Here is a 24085-nt window from a genome sequence, read left to right on the forward strand (position 1 = left end):
AAAAACACAAAAAGCAGTTTTTCTCAGTTTGGCATTTTTACAGATACTGCACTTTGCCTTTGTAGGGCAATAGTCAGTGTTATCACCTGCAGTAGATGCCGATGAGCACACTGCCAGGTTAGAGAAGCCAGTGCTCCGTGATGATGAAGATAATGATGATGATGATATTATGACTATTATATAAAGGTCTTTATCTAATGGAGCATGTAACAACCCCCCCAGAGGTGAGTCCAGAGGAGGAAGAGGAAGGAGACCAGGAGGTGGACCCGTTGAAGCGCTCAGGAATCCCATTCGGAGGTCTGATCCACGACATCCGCCGGCGCTACCCGCACTACATCAGTGACTTAAAAGATTCTGTGGACATGCAGTGCGTCGCTGCCGTCATCTTCATCTACTTTGCAGCGCTGTCACCCACTATAACCTTTGGAGGCCTGCTGGGTAACGTGAAACAAGATCAACATGAAGATCTCAGAATTTGATGTTGTTTTTATGATAATGTGTTCTGAAGATTTTTTTTTATCCGTACAGGAGAGAAAACAGAGGGGCTGATGGGAGTGACTGAGCTTATTATTTCAACTGCGACTCTTGGAGTTATATTCTCACTGTTTGCTGGTCAGCCTCTTCTCATCATCGGCTTTTCAGGACCCTTACTGGTGTTTGAAGAAGCCTACTACAAGGTAGGCCTGATTTACATGTGAAAAGCACCTTTATCACTCACGCAAGTCTGTAGTACATAATTCCATTCCACAGTTTTGTTGTGTTTTTCCTAGACATGTAACTAATTGTCTGCGTCTCCGCTCTCAGTTCTGTCAGGCTCATGACTATGAGTACTTGACTGGTCGGGTGTGGATCGGGTTCTGGCTCATCTTCATCGTCCTGGTGATGGTGGCAGCAGAGGGCAGCTTCCTCGTCCGCTACATCTCACCCTTCACCCAGGAGATTTTTGCTTTCCTCATTTCCCTCATCTTCATCTACGAGACGTTCTCCAAGCTCATCAAGGTAACAGGTTCAGACTCAGCTTGCTGAGCACAAGACCCCTTTTTCTTGTTGGACCCAACTGTGGATTTATTTTATTTATGTATTTATTTAATTTTTATTCATATGCACAATGATAAAAACAAGCATTATATTTCATGATACAAAGGCAAATAATTGTGCAAGAGAGGAAAATAATATATAAAATCCACCCCTCCAATACAAAATCACTAAAACAAATCAACCAATAAGAAAAGAAAAAAGGAAAAGAAGCAGAAAAGGGAAAGAGACAAGGGGAAATTACAACAAACAAGCAACAGAGAGAGAAAGAAGGAAGAAAGGAAAAAAAAACAAGACAACAACAACAATCAATAAAATGACAAACTCATTTCAATTATACTAGATGAGTATTATTTTGCCTGGACAGAAGATACCTCTTATTATAATAATCAGAGATGATTTCTGTGACTGACTGAGTGATATTGATAGAGCCGAGTGAGTGACACCTTTGGTCTGCTGAGTTTCCCTTTTGGTTGGTTTCCATTCTGATTTGAAGCAGGACGACAGTGATAACAGGGCTGCAGAAAGCAGGATGAGTGTGGACCAGGATTAAAGATGTGTTTGAGTGTGGGGGAACAGTGGAAGGGATAAAAAAACTCAGGTCTGTGGAAGCAACCACACTAAGTGCAAAATTGTACTGGATGATTAAAACCAGAGGGAGCCACTGCCATACAAAAAAATGTATTTATCATTATAACTAGTATTCATTTGTATTACCCGTGCTAATTTGCAAAAAAAAGAAAAAAGCAATTCCAGTCACTCACTGGAGGATAAATGAAGTCTTGTCTTGTTTCCAGGTGTTCAGGGAGCATCCACTGTTGATGATGTACCCCAGTGACTTCACCCCTGCGTCTGAGCTTCAAGAACTGGGTGAAAGTGTCATCAACCAGCCCAACACTGCTCTTCTCTCCCTGGTTCTCATGATGGGCACTTTCTTTGTGGCTTTCTTCCTCAGAAAGTTCAGGAACAGTCGATTCTTAGGTGGCAAGGTGACATTTTAAAAACCTTTAACTCGTGTTGTGAATGGCAGTCTAATGGCGCCGTGTGAATGAGATGACCCAAGAGCACTTGGAGAGTGTGTTTAATGTAGTGTAAATCAATAATAGTGGTTCTTCCATCAGCAGCGGGTGTTTCTCTTTTAACTGAATATGAAGACTCTTTTTGACTTTTGTTGTAAATCTCAGGCTTCTGATAAAGTAAACTCCATTTAACTTGACTTGATTTAACTAATGTTTGTTTCCTTGACATCCAGGCCAGACGAATCATTGGTGATTTTGGCATCCCCATCTCAATCCTGGTGTCAGTGCTAGTGGATTACTCCATAACTGACACTTACACACAGGTAAACACATTTTCAGTCACAGCAGAGGCCAAATTGTATGTTATTACAGTTCCATTAAATAATTCTACTGTACTTTACTTGGATCTGCTTTCAGAAACTCAATGTGCCATCAGGCTTTTCAGTCACGTCCCCTGACAAGAGAGGTTGGTTCATCAGTCCCTTTGGCGATAAACAGCCCTTTCCAACCTGGATGATGGGAGCAAGTATTGTACCTGCAATTCTTGTCTTTATCCTCATCTTCATGGAAACTCAGATCACTTCGTACGTCGGCAATGCTTTTCTTCAAATTTTGTAGAGTCTGTGTGCGTTTTTTTGTTTTTATCGCCCTTTTTAACATTTTTTTTTTCTCATTACTCCAACCTCTCAGACTGATAGTCAGTAAGAAGGAGCGTCGCCTGGTTAAAGGCTCTGGTTTCCACCTGGATCTGCTGCTCATCGTCATCCTCGGCGCCATCTGCCCCCTCTTCGGTCTGCCCTGGCTCACGGCGGCCACCGTGCGCTCCGTCACTCACGTCAACGCGCTCACAGTCATGAGCAAGGCTACGGCGCCCGGTGAAAAGCCCATGATCCAGGAGGTGAAGGAGCAGAGGCTGACCGGACTTCTTGTAGCTGTTCTCGTCGGTAAGATGGAAGACTTTTAAAGGGATATTTCAACGTCTGTTACCGTTAATTGTCAGTGCAAGCTATTTTTAGAGCGGCGGAGAAGAGCCGCGAGCTGCTCAGGGCTACGCTACGGAGGCTAATGGGATTTCTTGGTTTCCCTCATGAAACTCATCAAATACACAATCCAACAACTCCAAAACGCACTCGTGGACAAGTTGTGACCTGCACATTCACCACGCTATGAGATAATAACGGAATGTTACGAGACAGAGTTGTTTTCGGGGTATATTCATGCAAAACTACTGATGTTTGTTTCCATCGGGGGCAGTTTTTCGGCAAGCAGTCTCTGCATTTACCTCGAAAACAACTCTGTCTCGTATTTAGGCCTGTCACGCATAAATCTATGTCGCCTGTCCAGGTGTGCTTTTCAAGAGTGAGCATCTAAATCCTCTGAGGTTTATTTTGGAAGGAAAACATTACATTGTCATCACACTACTGAACTCAATATTTAGCCTCCATCTTTAAAGTCAGCATTACGTACCAAAGACAATTTAACATGTTTCATATTTCTGACTAAATCAGCTGGAAACCTTCAAAAAGTCAGCAGGTGTCAGATGTCTGAGCCAGTTTTAACAGCAGCATTAGCTTACACCAGTTACAGCCAACCAACTCTGTCAGTGACAGATTTCTATCTTCACTATTCTACAGTAACTGGATGGAAATAAAACTAACTGGTGTTTACGTCTGTGTGAAGCTGTATACACAATGTTTCAGTAACTACTGCAAGTCATTTAGTGATAAATCTGCCACTCAAATCACTGTAAACTGTGGTTGCTAATACGTGCTACGCTACAGCAGCACGATCCAGAAGCTATGAACTATTTCAATGGACTGAACCACAAATTGCAGATTTAGAGTCTGACATTTCCTTTTTAGTTTGAAGCTTTCTTAATTGATGTAATTTATGACTGCTTTTATGCTGTTCTAATTCTTTCTTCTTTAGTTTGTTGTATTATGTAGCGGTGTTGTCTGTTTTGTTCTCAGGTCTCTCTTGAAAAAGCTCTAATAATCTCAATGAGACTGTCTGATTAAATACAGATTAAATAGATAAAAATCAAAATGGAAGCTTGACAGGCAAAGCAGAAGCAATAACCAGGGGGATTGTGGCTTAGAGAACAATCAGCGGGTTGGCTTAATGCTCCTTTTCACTACTATAATTAATCTTTGTTTGATCTTTTAAATGTTTTATTATGTGACTGTGACTGCGCGACTTAAAAACTGAATACAATCAATCAAGAAAATGCTTAAAGTTCACCAAACGTGTCTTAAAAGTATTTTTTTTTCTCATTAGAATTAGCGAGAAATAAATCACACCAACAAACATAAACCGTGCATCTTAAACAAGCTGATGGGGAAGAAGAATCTCAGCTATTTTCCACAGCAATTATTCCCTTTTTTGCTCGGAGGCTGCAGCAATTATACATTTCTACAGCATTAATTACAGTGGTGGGACTTCCAGGCAAGTGATTGTTATGAGAGGCACTGAGAGGCAGCTACTGCATGTGGAGACATTCACAGAGAATGAATCAGCCCGAGCAACTGCAATAATAAATTAGCAAACTGTTTACAAACTGTCTGAAATCATAACTTTTTGTTCAATTCAAAACACAATGTCATGGCAACGTTGTTTTCATCCGCTTACTAGTAGCATATCTAGTTTCGGTGAAGGTAGGGCCTCTCAAAGTCGTCTTAAGAGTAGTTTGATCCAGTTCATATATAGTGACTCATGATGATAGTTGAGCTTTTGTTTGATTGAAATGCTGTTTGGATTAGGAATAAGACTTTTGGATTAGTTCAACCAAGGCATCTCAACAGTGAGTATGTTTCAAATAAACAGCACTGACAGCGTGTTTGTCACGAGGGCTGTTCCCCTGTCGAATGAATAATTCTCTCCACAGCTGCACATTACAGTAGAGTGCATGTGAGAGTTTCAACAACATTAATATGGTCTGGAAAAGCTGACCTCTCACCCCCCTCTCCACCCATCAGGTATGTCCATAGTGATGACAGACGTGCTCCGCCTCATCCCTCTGGCCGTTCTCTTCGGTATCTTCCTGTACATGGGGATCACGTCTCTGACAGGCATTCAGCTGTACGAACGCATCACTCTCATGGTCACGCCTGCCAAGCATCACCCTGACCACATCTACGTCACCAAGGTAACACAAGCAACACTGACTGTTTACATGCCCTCGCCTTGTGTTATTAGTGGTGAGGTGGGAGAAGCCAAACCCAGCAGAGTGGCCACTGCAGTGGAGGCCAGAAACCAAAGGGGGTTCATCCATAAGTTTGAGTTAACTCGGTCAGCTCAGGAATAACAGAGAGGCTGGACTGGAGTGTTGAAGAGCCCTGAGCGAAGGCTGACACATCTTACAATATAACATGCACATGTACACTACACTGTGGTTGGAAGTATCCTGATCTTTTCAGATACATGGACATCATCCATGTTCATACAGCAAGTCTACAATATATACAATGAATCTATCCTCTGTATTACTGGTATCAGACTTTAAAGGGATAGTTAAACATTTCAGCAAATTGGCCCATTGCCATAATCCCTATAGTCTTAGCAGTAGGTTTGTTACCTTTAATTGTCAGTGCAAGAACAGCGGAGCAGAGCTGCTAGCTGCTCAGAGCTACGCTACGGAGGCTAATGGGATTTCTTGGTTTCTCTCCTCAAACTCATCAAATACACAATCCAACAACTCCAAAACCCCCTGCTGAACAAGTTGTGACCTGCACATTCACCGCGCTATGAGACAATAACAGAACGTTACGAGTTGTTTTCAAGGCAAATGCAGAGACTGCTTGCTGCAAAACTGCCCTCGACAGGAACGTGCATCAGCGCTTTTGCATGAATTTACCTTGAAAACAACTTTGTCTCGTAACGTTCCGTTATTATCTCATAGCGTGGTGAATGTGCAGGTCACAACTTGTCCACGAGAGCGTTTTGGAGTTGTTGGATTGTGTATTTGATGAGTTTGATGAGGGAAGCATAGCTCTGAACAGCTCACAGCTCTGCTCCGCCGTTCTAAAAATAGCTTGCACCGACAAATAAAGGTAATGAACCTACTGCTAAAAACTATAGGGATTATGGCAATGGGCCAATTTGCCAAAATGTTGAACTATCCCTTTAACTTCAGTTTTGAGAACCTCACCACATCCTCACATTTATTACTGTATTATTGTTTCACGGTTTTAACTGCAATCTGACTCTAGCTGATGACACACAGTGGTAAATAATGGACAGAATCAGAGCTCCGATGTGAGTGCAGGAGTAAGTCATGATTGTGCAAATAATGGACAGACATGGATACAGTGTCTGGTTACTTTGTTATCCCTGTGTGTATTGGAAGCTTATTTCTGGAACAAAAAGACAAAGCAGGATATTATTCTAAGATTCCAAGATACCTCAAAATCACTATCATAATCATAATCAGTATGTGAACACAGAGATGCAGTAGTAGGTTAGCATTAAAAAGTGATTTTGGTCTTATCGTAATACAAACAAGATAGAAAATATTGGAAACAACTGAGCAGTGTTTTGACATATGATTGGCACACTCACACTCAGGAATCACGGATTTCTGTCTTTTCTTTTTCTCCTTAACACAGGGCTGTTGTCAGTCTGTCAGTGATGCCTTATGTTTCAACATCAGTTGTTCTATATTGTGGATTAAAAAAAAATTGTTGAATATGTTTTAAGTTTCTAAGTAAAGGCAGATAATTCAATCTCATATTAAAAGAAATACTATATATATTTCATGTATAGTGTCACCACTAGATGGAGCCAAAAACATGTAGGATTTTCATCATGCAGGGAAATAGTCTTGGAATGAGTGTGTCTAATGAGTCTTTGAGTATCTGTGTGTGTGTACGCCTGTGTGTCTGCACTGTGGTCTATGGGCTTTTGCTTTTCTGCCCATTAACCACCATGTATGTTGCTTCAGGTGAAGACGTGGCGGATGAACATGTTCACCATCATTCAGCTGTTGTGCATCGTGGCTCTGTGGGTAGTGAAGTCCACCGTGGCCTCCCTGGCGTTCCCCTTCGTCCTCATCATGACGGTGCCGCTGCGCCGCCTCATCCTCTCCAGGATCTTTGAGGAGCGCGAGCTCCAGGCGGTGAGTTTGGTAGCAGAGGCTTTCCAAGAATTTTTGAGTCGGTGCCACGATCATCTGATCCCACATGTCTTCAGGAGACAGCGTTTACAGCAAATTTAACATTAGCTGGATGTTGGCGTGTTTTTATATCTGCCCAAAACTAACATTTCTTAAAGAAAATATAAAGGAGCTTCACACTTGACATTCCTGATGATTTTCTCCTCTGTGATCACGGACAGAGTTCTCAAATATTTTCAGTTGATATGCAAATATTTCTCTATGCTGCGGGTTCTAACCAGAAAAAGATTCACGGTTCATTGTGAGGCCGGGTTTCATGTTTTCTTGGTTTGATGTCGTGAACCCGTATGTGTCATCGCCGTCAGATTAACACCATATATTTTCAAAATGTCAACTACTTCAGGAGCTAGGATAAACAGATTTGTTTCTTAACCTGACCACCATTTATGTTGTGTTGATCCAAAAGGGAGCATGAACTCAAGGCACCGTAAAACGGCCTCAACCACCTCGAAATGATACTGAACTTGAAAATCCCTACAATGAGACGCCCATGTTGTCAGATCCTCAACGTTCCCAACCCTTCAATCTTATACAAACATTGTTACTCACACTTTTACCAAACAGGCCAAGAGGAGAAAATTCAAAGTTATGCAGACTGACAGGCAACAGATCTGCCATTAGCACTATACAGTGTATCCTTATACTTGTACACTTATACTGTACTGCTTATTAAGCTTAAGACTTGGCATTTTGCATATTCCCTCTCTTGCCATGGTAGATGAGGAGACTGATACTCTAATTCAGAGGTCTTCAACAGGGCGTCCGCAGAGGTGCTGCAGGAGGGTCGTGGAATTTTTTGGTTGATTTTATATCTTTTAACTTACACATTTATGTTTCAAATAGAAATGTCATTTTGAATAGCTTGTCTGCATGATTATGCAGTTGACAGACAATTGATATTGGCATTGGTATCAGTGAACCAGGTCTGTTTATAAATGGCAGAGGGACGGCTACTCTACTCATTGTATATTGTACATGTTTAGAGAAAACATGAATATATCAACCTGTGTGTTATTTCAAAACCTTAGTATTGAATGCACAATATCAAGCTATGTTTATACATGGTACTGGGCCTAGTACAATTTTTTTTAATATAGTAGCGGTATCCATCAGTTTGGGGGTCCCTGGCCTGAAAAACATTGAAAACCCCTGCTCTAATGGGTGTAAGCTAAAGATGGAACATTAACCTCCTGTGTGTTTTGCATACAGGCCTTTGTCTGGATTCAATCAAATGAGATATACTTTGTTAATATAAAGGTGGACTTTGTTAACTTTGTACAGACATGTTGCACTGTGCTGCCAGTAGCTTCATACTTTGAATAGAGATGTGAGGAGTTACCACTTAGCTGAATCTGAGCAGGGAAGCAAAGTAGCATATTCAAAGTCTTGAAGGTTTTCTCTCATACATACAAAAAGTTCCAGAACTAGTTTGAAGAAACATACACGTGAAATGAAATTGATGGAATATAATTTGTCTTTTCACAGCTCGACTGTGAGGATGAAGATTCTCCCAACTTTGATGAAGACGGACGAGATGAGTACAATGAGATCCACATGCTTGTGTAAATTTTCAGTGGGCAACGATGTCCAACGGGACTTCCTCCGTCCTCCAGCTCCGAACAATCAGAGCGAGCCTCTTTGGAAACCTCAGCTGTGAAAAAAAAAAACACCAGAGGGGGGAGCTACCATGAAGGTGTTTGTAAAATATACACAAAAGATATAGCTGGATAATAACTTCCTAGCACTGTTTATTCCAATTTTATTTATTTTCTTTCTTTCTTTTTTTTTTTTTTTTTAAAGCGCACACCTAATGTTAGATCTCTGTGGTAGTAGTGGTGTTGTGTCAACCTCCCTGAAGATGTTTGGCCAGCAGATAGCTCTGAACAACCCCTAGCTGAGGTGGAAGATGCAAATCTATAGCGAAACAACCCAATTTACACAAAGACTTCACCCAGCTGTCGATCCGTATCCATCCCTTTAATTACTGTGCAGGTTCTGGGCACAAGTGCAATGGCGGCGGCGAGGGTGACCTCTCGGCAGGTTGAACGATTGATGCAAATGTAGGCACAGAAAGTGGGAAATAGGGTCAATTTCCTTTCATTTCATTCAAGAAGTGGACTTTGATCAAAAACTGTGTTATTGTTCAGGTTAATTGACCCTAGATCTCAAAGCCCTGAAAGAATCCCACTGCCTTTCTTGTTTAGCAGCCTTTTCCCTTTACACTACTGTCATTGCTGATTGGTTGTAGTGATGTACAAGCAAGAGGTTAAGTTGTCCTTTCCGTGCAGATTTTTTAGTAATGAGCACTTTGACGGGATGAAAGTCGACTTTTGTCACTGCCAGTCGAGCTCCCTCCTCTCTCTATGTAGTCTCCCCCCGTCACATACAGTACATCTCTGTAGAGACTTTCTCCAGGGGGTGTGGCTGTACTTTGTTAGGTGTTTAACGCCCCGCACACCAGTCACCTGACCTTATTATTGTGACCTTGGATGTATAAGTAAATAACTAACATGGTCTCAACCTTATTTTTCTACTTTGTTCTATTTATTATGTGTCATTTGGACTTTAATGCCACACCAGATTCTCAGTGATGTTTAGACTCCAAACAGCTTAAACTGCTATAAGAGTTAGCATAAAGTAAAAAAAAAGAAAAAAAAAACATTGTGTAGGTTGACATGCTCAAACACAAAATGTGTAATTATTCATCCATTCTTTCATCCTCTGCAAGATTTCCACAGCCTGGTGCATTTTTAACAGATGTCATGAATAATATAAAAACACACTTGACTGGGAAAGCATAGAAACTAAGCAAACACACAAAGTACTAAAATGCTGGGGAAGAGTTGAGTGTTGGCAGGATGTATGAATGATGCATTGTACAGTAAGACTGCAAGTTTGGAATTATAATGTACCATCTGTGTTCAGAGTTGTTTTCAAATACCAAGAGATTTAGTTTTCACCTCCTATACAGTGGGCCCATTACGGAATCTAAACGCTTTTCAGAAACCTCACTCCTGCCACACAGAAACACACTTCCGCTGAGAGCCGGTGTACAAAGTAACGGCACAACAACATTTCATAGGGCACTTAATTATTCTATAACATGGAGGTTGTGCACAGATTTGTTCTAAGTATCAGAAATGAATGTGGTTTCACTGAGGTCAGTATATTGGTATCTTCTGACTGCAGGTCTGGCATTCCTAATGCTCAGAAATGTTGTCAAATTCAATTCTGAGGTGGAAAACCAACAAGAACAAGTCTGAAATGAAATATTCGCACAATGTGTCTTTGATGTAGGCTACTGTATGTAATAGAGTAAAAAAAAAAAAAATCTGAAGGCATGTGGACACTCACTCTCACTCCTTAGAAAATCAATCAATCAATAACATTGTCAGACATGTGTGCAGAATTCTCATTTTCTAACACCTTTCATTTCTGCAACAAAGAGATGTACTGTAAGCAGGAATCAGTCAGAGACACTGTGTGGCAGCTGAAGAGGTTTCTCCAAAAAATTGAAAAAAAAAACAAATGTATTATTGTATTCATCCAACTTTTAAATTAAACAAAAGAAAAAACTCCATACTTCAGACTGTGGTGTTCTAAAAGTAAATCCCATACTTTTAAAGCTCAGCAGTGTATTAGGATTTATGTATGCTATGTACTTCACATAACCATGTCCTACATTCCAAGCCATGCAAGAATTTTGTCTCAGGGGAAACTGACCTTCGATCTGTAAATATTGCTTCCCAGCCTTTAGTTTGTTGTCTTTTTGTGTACATAAAGCGGTCAAGGCAATCCAACACTTGTAATGTAAAAAGTATATGACATACAGTCCAGGCTTTTGTGTTGTACAATGGAGGAAAAGAGGTCACGAGGAGAGAATGATGTGTTTACTCCAGTGAAGTGACATGGACGTTTAGCTGTAAATTAATCTTTCTTTCTTTTCTTTTTTTTTCTCCCCCCTCCTCCACTTGAAGCTCCACTTTGATGTGAAGCATGCACCTGCTGGAGTCTGTGTTTTATTCTGCAGTGATTGAATGTGCTTTACATTAGCACTCCATAGCGGTTTCATTGAAAATTGGCTGTGTTGTTAATGGACCTTTTCAACCACATGTTTATGTTTCGCACAAGAATGGTTAAACTGAGGGCTAAGATGAATTTGCTCCATTATATTTGGCCCCACCGTGTTCATGACGTTACTGAATGTAAATGTTTGGCTGCCTGTGTTTTCAGATACATGATTTTCCACAAGTTTAGGAAAGCTAATTCCAATTCCTAGAGGTCTACTACTGGGCGACCACCGCGTCATGAGCAAAATAAAAGACAAACAAGGATTTTAAGTGCGTAGGTTTAGCATCTCACATCCCTCATAAATAATTCTAAAGAGAGTGGCTGTATAATGTTCTTTTAATATCAATATTTTCCCATTTTTAATCCCTTCAGCTTTTTCATGAAGTCAAATGTCAGTAAGTATCCCTACACAATTGTTTAAAGGGATAGTTCAACATTTTGGCAAATTGGCCCATTGCCATAATCGCGTTTTAGAGGTAAATTCATGCAAAACCGCTGATGCATGTTGCCTTCAGGGACAGTTTTTAAGCAAGCAGTCTCTGTATTTACCTCAAAAACAACTCTGTCACATAACGTTCCGTTATTATGTCATAGCGTGGTGAATGTGAAGGTCACACTTTGTCCGCCAGAGCATTTTGGAGTTGTAGGATTGTGTATTTGATGAGGGAAACCAAGAAATCCCATTAGCCTCCGTAGCGTAGCTCTGAGCAGCTTTCGGCTCTGCTCCGCCGTTCTAAAAATAGCTTGCACCGACAAATAAAGGTAACGCACCTACTGCTATGACTATAGGGATTATGGCAATTGGCCAATTCATCAAAATGTTAAACTATCCCTATAAAGGCTGTTTTTCTAAGAGTAGTTTTTCCCCTCGAACAGGAATTACATTCAAATTTCATCCGATTTAAAAGATGAAAGGACAGGAGCTCTGCATCCTCGACAGTGACTAAGGCTCATCTGCTCTTTGTCTTCCAAGTCTCACATTCCCTGTTTCGGCAGCTTGTGTTCCAACAGAACACAGAGCTACGTCTTGAACTGAACCTGGGATATACTTTGTTTGTCAGATTGATTATGAAGCCACTTACGTGATATTAGTTGGCAAGTCGTTTTCCCAAGATATAAAATTCTGTTGAATTTGGTCGAGAAAAACAGGATCTATTACGAGCATGAATATCCATTTATATTCTCATCTTTATAACCAGCTTTATTCAAATGTTTTGCTCATGAATGAACTTCATTATAACCTGCACAGGTTACTAAGTTAATAAACGCACAGCACTTGCAAGCTCAATGCTAGGAGCAACAAATGTGTACTGTAATAGAAACCAACTGTGATTATGTGGTCTAAAAAACATTTACACATTCACGCTTAACCCATTCTAAATTACAACATCAACATCTTGACCCTTAACTTTTATGTCAAATGAGTTGTGCGTAGGCTGAATCCAGTGGAGCCATGTATTTGCTGTGCTACTGTGGTAAAGCAGTCACAGGGGTCTATGTCCTTTGTTATCAGAGAACACAAGTCTGTTAAGCCTGTTCAACACATCCACGTGCTTTTATTTTGACAAGAACGGGTGTATCTGAGTACTGTAGGCCGTAGCCCAGACTGAATCAGAGGGTATCCTTAGCAAAACATCCTTTCAGTATTTACACGAGGGAGAAAAAATGAATGCTGGGTATTATTTAAGATAATAAAAAGGTGTGGTGCTGCCACTCGGTTCTGTCTGGCCTCTAGAAGTTGAAAGACGCAGTGTGAAAAAGAAAAATAGAGTTGTTGTTTTTTTTCTTTTGTTTTTTTTTACCCTAAAACTGCCTGTCTTGTCAATGCTCTGAGTTCACCACATTCCGTCGCCTTATACCACCACAGTAGCAGGACAGACCACCCACACAAGTTGAAGGCTCTGTTATTTTTGAGCCTCTTTTAATTCAACATCATTGGTTTGAATAAAGGCGCCTGGGTATCTGGGAGTTCTAGCATAATGGAATAGTGTAATAGCTTCCTGCGTTATTTAACTGTGTGACACTAGATCATCTATTATAAGGACGTTAGCCATGTTGATACCCCCAAGGTCAACAGAGTTATAGCTACGTATAACTTATGGAATGCCATTCAATTCTCTTCAATTGCACTGTATACCAAAGGGTTAGTTCCTTAGAGGGATTATTTTCCTAATTTTGGTCGTCACTGACACGTGTTGAAGATGTCACATGTCTCCACAATTGTAAATAAAATACTATCCTTATAAATGCTCTATATTTATTTGAATTAGTTCATTTATTTTTTGGTGACACCACTTGGATGGTTGGTTTTTTGGTTAGTTTTTTTTTCTTTTTTCTTTTTAGTTTTGATATCCATACTGCTCATCTAAAGCTATGATTTCCATAAGATATCAGTAGTTATCTCAAAAAAACTGTCAAAGCTGCAGTAAGCATTTAAAGTCATGACCATGCCATTTCAACTTCAACGTCACAGAATACTGGTTAATGTATTAGCGAGTGATTAGTTCCACATCCAGCAGGAGTTCCACAGCCGCTAATGCCCCCACACCCCCCACCCTTTGGAGTCCAGCATTTTTTGTACAATTTGCCTTTGGTGTAGTCCACCAGCTCTTAGGACAAATGGTGTGTTTCTCTTTGGACTGCTAGATGTTGAATTCTCTTCAATGCCCTTGTTTACTTCGGCTCCCTGTCACGCTGGGCACGTAGAGCTGCAGGTTTAAGCGCTGAGTCTCAGCATCAAGAGCGGCACTGGCAACACATTAGAGTCAATAGATTTAACGTTCAAATTGGAAGAAACAAAAACTGCTTAATGGAGCTTTACATTGTTTTGATAACACATAGATGGTCTTCATGAGGTCTACACAACAATCATTTGATGTATTAAACTGATGATTTTATGAGATGCGGTATGTTTGCATTCAGAACGCATACTGACACTTGGGTGGTGTGGATACTTGAATAGCAGGTCCATCCTGCTATTGCTGTAAAGAGGTTTTCAAACAACTGTAAAATGTTATTTTTTTGTCTGAAATAAATATTTATTATGTGTTTCAAATACATACAATCCTTCTCCTTTGTCATCTTAAAAGATGTACAGAACAGTGAAAGTGCGTTGGTAGAATATCATATACACGTCTTTGAAGTTAGTGTGAAACAGTTTGTGTATGTGTCCACTTTCTGTAAGAGCCAGATGGGTGAGGTTACACCACATAAAACAAAATAATGCGTCCCAGAAAATTCAGATATTCACAACAAGGCACTCAGACGGGCAAGTAAAACTGTCTACAGAATAAATGATATGATAACATCACAGTGAATTCAAAACCACAATGACGCAACCAGAGAGTGCCGCACTTATTACGTAATTTCGTTGGACAACCCAGACATCACCGTGGTTCCCCCAACAAATCGATCATGAGACTTTTATACTGGTTTATGATGATTTTTGCTCTGTGACCAAGGCTCATAATATTTTAGCTTTTTGTTCAGCATGATTTTGTATCTTTTTACTTTTTTTGCAAATGAACACCAATTCTTGGATTTTTTCTTGGAGCCTACATACCAGAATCACCACAAATGAAAAGCTAATGTTGGGTTATAAATGAACTATATGGCAGTCATTAAACTCCACCACTGCTTAAACTTCCAGCTTGTCATTTGATTTATCACAATCAACTACTAAACCCTTTCCTTTTAGTATATTAGTAACAATACGTTACAAAAGCACAACTATAGACAAATTAGTGGAGTTGTGAGTTTTTGTCATTACATTAAATGTCTCCACCAAACTCTACTGCCTCTACTGCCAACCTATTCAATGCCTAGAATAAAACATGATAATGTCTTGAGATTATTTCTGGCATCTAACCAGAAACCCATTTGAAAAACAACAGAGGACAAAACTAAATGTAGACTACTTTCTGGGCACTAAAGATTTGAGGAGAACTAAGAAATACAAATGGCTTGACCGTTTTGTTAAAATAATTGTCAGTCAGTACAGTAATAGTACATCATTCATATTAGACAATGTCATGTTTTAGAATGAAAACATGTGAACATACAGTAATACTATAAAAATGGTGAATCAATGCTTTTATGAGACAATTAGTATCCTATGTAGGAGCTCTTGCAGGCAAAAAACTATGATTTAAAGGAACAGTGCAGCACCTACTATTCAGCTGCATGAACTGGACATGCAAAGTTAGCATGATCCCTCAAAATGTGTCTGTCAGCTCAGTAGATCAGAGTCAGTCCATATTACAGGTGGTGAGAAAAGAACACACAATGGGCAAAAGGAATGTGGCAGCGATACTAGGTATTATCAATAGAAGAAGAGTGGTGCGTGGGGGGTCGTGGACCTGTCCACACAGTGAAAAGTATGTCTCATGGACCTGCAGGAAGACCTCGTCTACCAGGAACTTGTGGCCCTTACACCGGGTCAAATTTGCCCAGTAGTCCACGCAGATCTTCAGCTGGTTGTAGGTTCTGCAGAGGAAGAGGGAAAGTCAAAGGACAAGGTTAGATTGATTATAATTGGTCGCTCATTACATTTACCCATCATACCCATACAGTTGACTGCAAGTTAAAAGGTGAAAAAAAAAACCCAAAGGTTGATGAGGCCCCTTAGAGTTGCATAGCCCAGCTTTACATTTTGGAGGAAATGATGTCAGCCAAAAACATCTAGAGATGGCAGTGCCAAACTTTTTATGGATGGAACAATCACCCACTGATGTTTAGGAGGCAGCTTACTTTCACTGTTAAAGGGATAGTTCAATATATTGGCAAATTGGCCCATTGCCATAATCTCTATAGTCTTAGTAGTAGGTTGTTACCTTTAATTGTCGGTGCAAGATATATTTAGAGCTGCTCAGAGCTATGCTACGGAGGCTAATGGGATTTCTTGGTTTCCCCCATCAAACTCATCAAATACACAATCCAACTACTCCAAAACGCTCTTGTGGACAAATTGTGACCTGCACATTCACCCTGCTATGAGATGGTAACAGCATGTTACGAGACAGAGTTGTTTAAGAGGCAAATGCAGAGACTGCTCTCCAAAAACTGCCCCCGGGGGGAACGTGCATCGGCGGTTTTGCATGAATTTACCTCGAAAACAACTCTGTCTCATAACGTTCCGTTATTATCTCATAGCTTGCACCGACAATTAAAAGTAAGTAACTAAGACTATAGGGATTATGGCAATGGGCCAATTTGCAAAAATGTTGAAGTATCCCTTTAAGTTTTGATTGGTCACGCCTTTTGGATGAGGAAGCAACTCAAGCATTTCTAAAGCAGCATAAATCTTCCTAACAGTTGATACTATGAGATTTTTAGTGTGGAAAACATCCAGTTAGATTCAATTGAGCCTGACAGCTGGAGGCCTGATCAACAAGCTGGGCTCCTTGTGATGATGGACGCTCCACCCTAACACACCATTTGAGCCCTGTGACAGCTCAGTCTCAAAGCATGTTAACAGCAAAATATGTATTACTGCAGCCAAAAGAGTCTACCGTAGGTAGCATGGCAAGAGTTAGAGTCTCCACAAACAACTGCTGTCGGGTAATATGAGCCCAGGAGCAACAGTCTAGCACTTTGTCATTAACTGATGACTAATTAGCTATAACTCTGACCTGCACCGAATGAAGCCAGGAAACAGGAAAGTATCTGACTTTCCCATTACTAAAGGTCATATATCTTTACTGAAAAGGCCATAAAACGTGTGCAATGTGCCGCTTTACACAGCCTCCCTGTTTTCATTCACTGTGCTCTACAACGTTGCTGAGGAAACGCTGCTTGTCCTCACAACTACAGCTAATTAGAGTCTGATTGCTTCACTTACAGGCCTAACCGCTTTAGCCTAATGATTTACGAAAGAAACAAGAAGCACAAACTTGCCGTTTTACAGTAGGCCATGGGCACTTCTCCTGGTAGCCACTGGTCACCATGCTGCTGTTGAACTCTGACAGGCAGTCGTTAACGTTACTGTCGTACACGTGGTTGTCACACGGTGGATTGACAAATGCTGCAGCCATGTCTGGAAAAAAAGAACAAGATAGTGTAGACCTTCCTGATCATTGTCAATAGCAATTAACATCAGAAACACATAAATGCAGGTTAAGGAGGAGTATGAAAAAAATAGTATTCAAAAAATGGCAAAAGACATAACTCACTTGCATTAGAAAGGTATTAGCTATATGTATATCAAAGAAATTGTATGGAAAATTGTGTTCTGTGTATAATTATGTTTGCCATACTGCAGAGATGATGTGGCCCATTATTAACCTTATGTTGTCTTAGGGTCAAAAATGACCCAGTCACCACATTTGACAGCAAAAAAAAATAACACACTAATATTTTTTTATATATACTTTAAAATTTGATGACTTTTTCTTAAAGCAGAAGTAAGCGATATTTTTGTGTTAATATAAGTCTTAAATAGTTATATTTTCCGACAGCAATCACTTACATAGAGTGTTTGGACCGAAACACGGGTCTCTCAGTCCCTCTGCTCTGCTCTGAGCCGAGGAGAAAACTTTTCTTGTATCCTACAATTTTTATCCAATGAGGAGAGAGAACGGCATGAAGGGCTGTGTGTACAGCCAAGGGATGCGCGTGAATGTGGTGACGTAGGGACGAGGACCAATAGATCCATGACGAGGGTGGGGGCTGCTAACTCCGTCGGCTGACAAGAAGTTATGGTGCGTTCAGAGCAGCCCGTAACTCGTGTTTTTCTGACCTGTGAACTCGTACCAGTTCGATCTGGTACGAGTTCACGGGTCGGAAGTTACGAGTGGCCGTTATAGTGACTTTCACAGGTAAAACAGGTCGGAAAAACCCGAGTGGGTTGCCTGGAACGCTACAAAGTCGTAAGTCGTGACTTGAAGCCGTAACTTACGGTTTCAAAAGCCTGCCTGGAACGCAGCATTAGCCAAAACGACCAGATCGCTTACTTCTGCTTTAAGTGACCCCACCAAAAGAAAAAGGAAAAAATCGTATTTATTTATATTTCCATCAAAACTACGACAGGGCACAAATATTATCTTAGGGTCATTATTCAAAGTTTCATACCACACAAAATCACAGACACACACACACACACACACATACACACAGATCTAAACTCCCACACGGACCGAAGAGCATATCTACATTATTCTCCCTCTTTCTTGTCTGAAGGTTAGCAACATCTGCTGTACTCGGCTGAGGCACTGTTAGTTAAACTGCAGACACTCTCAACTAAATGAAATAAAAGTCATCAATCCTACCTCTGAAGCCAGCAAACACCAGCTGATCTATATGTAGCCTATGCAAGCTATGTTGTGCCAAAGTAATGATTTACCTGTCCAGACGAGGACAAGGGCTAGCAAGCATGGAGATAACAGCATCTGTGGACAGAAACAATCATGGTGAAGGAATAGGGAGTGAACGTGCATGTATATGAATACTATAAGATTAACAAATCACTTAATTCTTCAGTAAATCAGCCAAGTATTGTGTGTATTATCAGTGAGTCACGTGATGTGATTTTGGTGGTGCTCTGTACCAGTCATGTAGGACCAGCAAGCTCAAATTGAGTGTTTTCTCAATGTTCTATCTATAAAAGATAAGCAAAATTTATAGGTGGTTGTGTGACAGGGAAGGAGTCAGTTCTCTGCTTCCTCTGTAAACAAAACCTTCCAAAATATGTGTTTTCTCAGTTTAGGAAGAGTCCAGGCTGGCAGGCACACTGACACCAGCTGGAAAATCCATTTTCCCACCCTTCAGTGATAACGTGCAAGACAGGAGCTTGATTAAAAGCCTATAACCAAATCACAAAGGAAATCCACGATCTGAGCACCAACACACAAAACACGACTCATACGAACTGCCGGAGACGTTCTCTCTCGCAGACTACATTTGCCACTCCTTAAATTGAAATTTTACCCTTCCATTTGTTAAACTCTATTTCCTACAAGCCTAAAATAATAATAGAAATAGGCTAATAACAATAAGCTCTGTATGAAACAGACGTGACGGCCATCTGCTTCCTGGACATTCCCACAAATTAATGAATTTATCTCGTGGGAGGTAGACACTGAAAACAGATGTTACCAGGGAATGCTGTGAGAAGAGGACTTTTCTCCCATTTCCTTTAATGTGCAGCTTGTTGCTACAATGAAACAAATATAGGCTACTGTAGGAAGTGTTTTCCTATTAGACCTTTTTTTTTTTTTGTCAAGTTATATAAAAATCCATATTGAGGATGAGAAAATTTAACAGACTGGATAGGATATCTTTCACATTATGAAACAGAGGAGTCAGATATCGAATACAACACATTTATCAGTTACATGAAGACGGTACAAATATCACAACCTTAAAATGATTTTAAAAAACACAAATAATGCTGCACAGACACATACCTCAGCTTTTTTGGTTGTAGTTATTTTTCCCTTTTAGATCCCTGGTAAAAACCCCGGAGTGGAACCTGCACTGAAGATGATTCAAATCATTTATGTTCCGGCTAACTTACATATGCACCACTGCATGCTCACAAAAAGCTTCTGCTTGTGCTTATCTGGTCCAGTTCTTATCGGTACAACTCACTGCTAATTTGATTGTGCAACAGCAACAGCCTGTTTCCTTTCCCAGACTGAGCCATGTTCCCATGCTACCCAAAGACATATTCCACTCAAAGCCCCCAGAGACATTTGAACTGAGAGGCCTCAGTGTCAGCGAGCATGCATGGTGGTGTCTCACTAACATATATATTTTCAAACTTTATTCCTATCCATCAGAAAAAGTGGATCCCAGTATGCACTCAGAAAAAAAGGTGGAGTAATACCTTAAACAGGTTGCCAGGCTGTTATTACGCAAGAACGATGCAGAAAGACTCACAATTTATAGTTTCCAGACCATGTGAGTCTGAGATTCAAGTCTGAGCCAGAGCTTCATAGGAGGAGACACGCAAAAAAAATCTGAATACTCACATTCATGTTCTGCTATTTCACTGCTGGATGTATGCATACAGTATTCAAATGTGAACATTAAAAACATACACACATTTGAGACTAGCCTACAGGAAATTGTTAGCTTTTATGATGTTAGAAATTATCCTGAGATGATAAACGCAACTAAAACACGAGCTTGATCCCCAAATGTAACAAAGGCTACTGAAGTTGAGAAATATAAATCCAAACACTCAATCAGTTTGAAAAGAATTGCCCTACCAATCCAAACATATTGTGCTGATCCTGTCAGTTAATGGCGCAGTGCAGAGCATGGGAAGTTTTTTTTTCTTTCTTTTTTTTTTAGACTAACCGTTTTTTTAAATGAAAGCCACTATGTTTCCTAAGTGGTGAGAGTTAGCCAAGAAGTAATGCTGTAAATCAAAACAACGTGGAAAAATGCTTAAACACACTACGGAATGAGGGAGAGATGCAAATCCAGGTGATTTTTCCTTTAAGGCTCGAGGTGTTCTTTTTGTTGTTGGGGCGGCCGGGCTGTTACAATGTCTTCAGTGCAGTGGAGTGGGTGAAGTGGTAAGCAAATGTGATGGTTTGATGGTGATTCTGGACCTGATGTGCTGCAGGACCAGACTCTCACAGCATGGCCTGATCAGTGTTACAGGGCAGCTATGATTCAGGATGATGGTGGAGGACTTGAAGCATGGGGGGGCTGGCTGCTTTGGCCAGAGATGTCTGTCTGGTTTTGCTGCTTTGGGAGGGTTGACCCTGGAGAGGGTCCTCCTCTGCAGACTGTCAGTATTCAGAGAGGCGGACTGTTGGCCATTCACATTGCATTACATTTGATCCATTTGTTACATAAAACAATATTGATCAGTGCAGCTTTAACCAAAATGTTAGCTTTGCTTGATAAAACATTTCAAGCTACAGTTGAATGGAGGAGAATATGGCTACAACTACCCACTTACTCTAGAGGGTTATGGTTAGGTTTGGGGTTCGGGTTTCAAAAATAATACATCCACATAACGTCTAGAGGGGTGCAGAATAATAGTATAAATTTGACTGAATAAAAAAAAAAAATAGTAGGCTTTATAAATAATTGTTTTATGAATTTTGACGGGTCCAAAATATATAAATATTTACATCTGGTTACATTGGCAACGTTGGCATGAAATGATCTCTGCACCAGGAGCATACGTTACGTCACGTGAGGCGGAGCTCAGGTGCCAGATCGTGATAGCTCTGTGGAGAAATGGCATCATGCTAATGTTAATAACTAACGCCAGCGGGTAGCCTACTGTAACACTTTGGTGCAGGCGTGATGGTGTGGGTTTGTCAGGTTTGTCTGCAGGTGAGTTAGTGTGAAATGATTCAGATGTGTTTCCAGTCCACTCTCAACACCGGAGCTGCTGCTCGTTAAATATGGTTAGCATTAGCTTAACTTTAGCAACTAGCCGCTCCCTATGGGCGTACCAAGCAGTATGGCTAAGCCACGCCCCCAAACACGATGAGCCAATCAAAGTGCGCATAGCTAGCCCATACACTCGGACATTCTCTGCTTCCACGTCCATTGAAATGCATCAAAGTCAGTTTTCATTCGTTTTTATATGTTTTTTCTTGACATTTTAAGTTTAAAATGGTCAAACGGTGTGCATGGGGTAAATGCAACTCCGACACTAGGTATCCTGAGAGGCTGGGCGACGGGGTGGATTTTTTTTAACCATTTCCCAAGCCACATCTCAACCGAGAGAAGTGTCTGCTCTGGATAAAGTTATGAGGTGGACCACAACACTAACTAAACATGGATAAACTTAACAAGGATGTCTACATCTATTCTAAGTTAAGTCAACAACGTAGCCTATTTGAGGCAACATATTGTCAGAGATGTTTAGATGTTCGCCAGCATCACAACTAAGCATAAAGCCCGCTAGCTTAATGCTAATGTATAATGCAAAACTCCATAGACAGGCTAACAGAAGTTAGCCCGTCGCTATCGGCGTTTCGCGGCAAACGGCAGCCATAGCAGTAAAGTTAAGCTAAGTTTTGGTAACTTCGAGATGATATTTAATCTTTCTGTCTCCAAAAACCATCAATTGCCTCCTGTGAAATGTCTCCAGCTGCCATAGCAACTGTCACCGAATGTTGACTGTTTGTCCGAGTGAGTGGAGGGGGCGGGGCTTAGCCAGAGGTCAGGTTGGAGCGAGAACGAGTGAGTGTGAATTAAACTCTGGGAGGAATTAGCTAACACCTTTAATCGGAGAAATGGGAGGTCGGAATAATGGACACGTCCCAAAAATATAGAAATGTATGGTTGGAGAAATGGGAAGTCGGAGAACCCTGCTAGAAAAACCAGCATAGACCAGCATGGAAATAATGCTGGTCTATGCTGGTCTATGCTGGTTTATGCTGGTTTGGTGCTGGTTTAGCTGGTCCACCAGCATCACCATGCTGGTGGACCAGCATCATTGCTGGTGGACCAGCATGGTGATGCTGGTGGACCAGCATTGTGTTGCTGATGATGCTGGTGGACCAGCATGGTGTTGCTGGTGATGCTGGTCCACCAGCATGGTGATGCTGGTGGACCAGCATTGTGTTGCTGATGATGCTGGTGGACCAGCATGGTGTTGCTGGTGATGCTGGTCCACCAGCATGGTGATGCTGGTGGACCAGCATTGTGTTGCTGATGATGCTGGTGGACCAGCATTGTGTTGCTGATGATGCTGGTGGACCAGCATTGTGTTGCTGATGATGCTGGTGGACCAGCATTGTGTTGCTGGTGATGCTGGTGGATCAGCATGGTGATGCTGGTGATGCTGGTGGATCAGCATGGTGATGCTGGTGGGCCAGCATCTGTTTTTGCTGCTACCAGCATGGTGATGCACATTTTATGTGAGACTGTCCAGGATGTACCCTGAAATACCATCTAAGGACAAATGTCTAATAATGAAATCACAAAAGCAAATAGTGTAAAGAAAGACTGAAAACCCCATAATTGATATTAGTTCTTTAATGCACTTTTTCTGGATAATGCTATAGTCTTTCCATGTACACAACAAGCATCAAAATACTGCATGTTCGAGAACAATATAATCCTGTTGACAAAGTACAGTTTGAATGAAATTAAGTTTTCAGTTTGTTTGTTTGTTTGTTTCTTTGCAATTTGTTCCTCACCACCACAATGTTTAAATGTAGGGTTTGCTATCTTATGTTGGAGTTTTTTCTTTCTTTTTTTCTTTTTTTTTTTGCTGAATTGCAACCATGCAAAAAAATCAATTATAATTGATCAAGAAAAAAAGAAACGACAGCCAGTCACGTGTGAAACGGACAAAGTGTAAAACACCATCCAATCATGTTAAAGGTCACACGTGTGAACATTAATTAACAATTAAACTATCTGTTCCTCCCTCAGTCCTCAGTGTGTACGGCCCTTGGTGAACCAACTGCTTGCGCGCTCAGCTTCTTTGAGTTCGCCACAGAAAAGACAAGCCAGTGATACAATGAGGTATGGTAGGTCACAATGTAGCTCTAAGCTGGATGGTTTGTTATGAAGTTAGTTGTTTTGTTTCATGGGAATGAGCCATGAGAAAAATCTAGCATAAAGTTAGCAATGCTGTACAGCAGGCACGTGCAGAGGTGGGAGCGGTGGGTGCTGGAACACTTACCCCTTTCCCCTCAAAGTGGCCTTTTGTCGCTTTTTTGCGTGTTCGAAGGCATGACTGTGGCCCTTCCAGAAGAATATTTAACAAATAATAATACTTTTGTTTTGTTAAATGAACTGCGCGGAGGTTTTGTCACGGAGCGCTGCGCTCAAGTTGAGCCCAACAGCGCGCAAGAGTGGCACGCGC

At 40.9% G+C, this 24085-nt stretch overlaps 2 protein-coding genes across 4 annotated transcripts in view; one reads left to right on the top strand and one right to left on the bottom strand.

Annotated features, from left to right (window-relative positions):
- Nucleotides 1-8894, top strand: part of slc4a3 (solute carrier family 4 member 3) — a 101205-nt gene extending 92311 nt beyond the window's left edge. For all 3 annotated transcript variants that reach the window (XM_085766381.1, XM_085766379.1, XM_085766382.1), the window contains 10 exons: nt 223-438; nt 529-677; nt 805-999; nt 1833-2024; nt 2288-2377; nt 2472-2638; nt 2745-2998; nt 5030-5199; nt 6994-7167; nt 8710-8894. In XM_085766381.1, coding sequence (XP_085622507.1) covers nt 223-438; nt 529-677; nt 805-999; nt 1833-2024; nt 2288-2377; nt 2472-2638; nt 2745-2998; nt 5030-5199; nt 6994-7167; nt 8710-8790 — 1688 coding nt within the window. In that variant the 3' untranslated portion in view covers nt 8791-8894. The remainder of the gene's footprint in view (nt 1-222; nt 439-528; nt 678-804; nt 1000-1832; nt 2025-2287; nt 2378-2471; nt 2639-2744; nt 2999-5029; nt 5200-6993; nt 7168-8709) is intronic.
- Nucleotides 8895-14218: 5324 nt separating this feature from the next.
- On the bottom strand, nt 14219-19914 carry LOC146964556 (receptor activity-modifying protein 1). Its single transcript, XM_085766385.1, has 4 exons — nt 19698-19914; nt 18635-18680; nt 17191-17329; nt 14219-15780 (listed from the first exon to the last, which is right to left on the bottom strand). The coding sequence occupies exons 2-4, from the start codon at nt 18678-18680 to the stop codon at nt 15543-15545; spliced, it is 423 nt and encodes a 140-aa protein (XP_085622511.1). The 5' UTR covers nt 19698-19914; the 3' UTR covers nt 14219-15542.
- Between the last annotated feature and the right edge of the window lie 4171 nt (nt 19915-24085).

The sequence above is a fragment of the Trachurus japonicus genome, chromosome 21 (assembly GCF_045865225.1).
Source record: "Trachurus japonicus isolate A0001 chromosome 21, Traja_1.0".
Taxonomy (NCBI): Eukaryota; Metazoa; Chordata; class Actinopteri; order Carangiformes; family Carangidae; genus Trachurus; species Trachurus japonicus.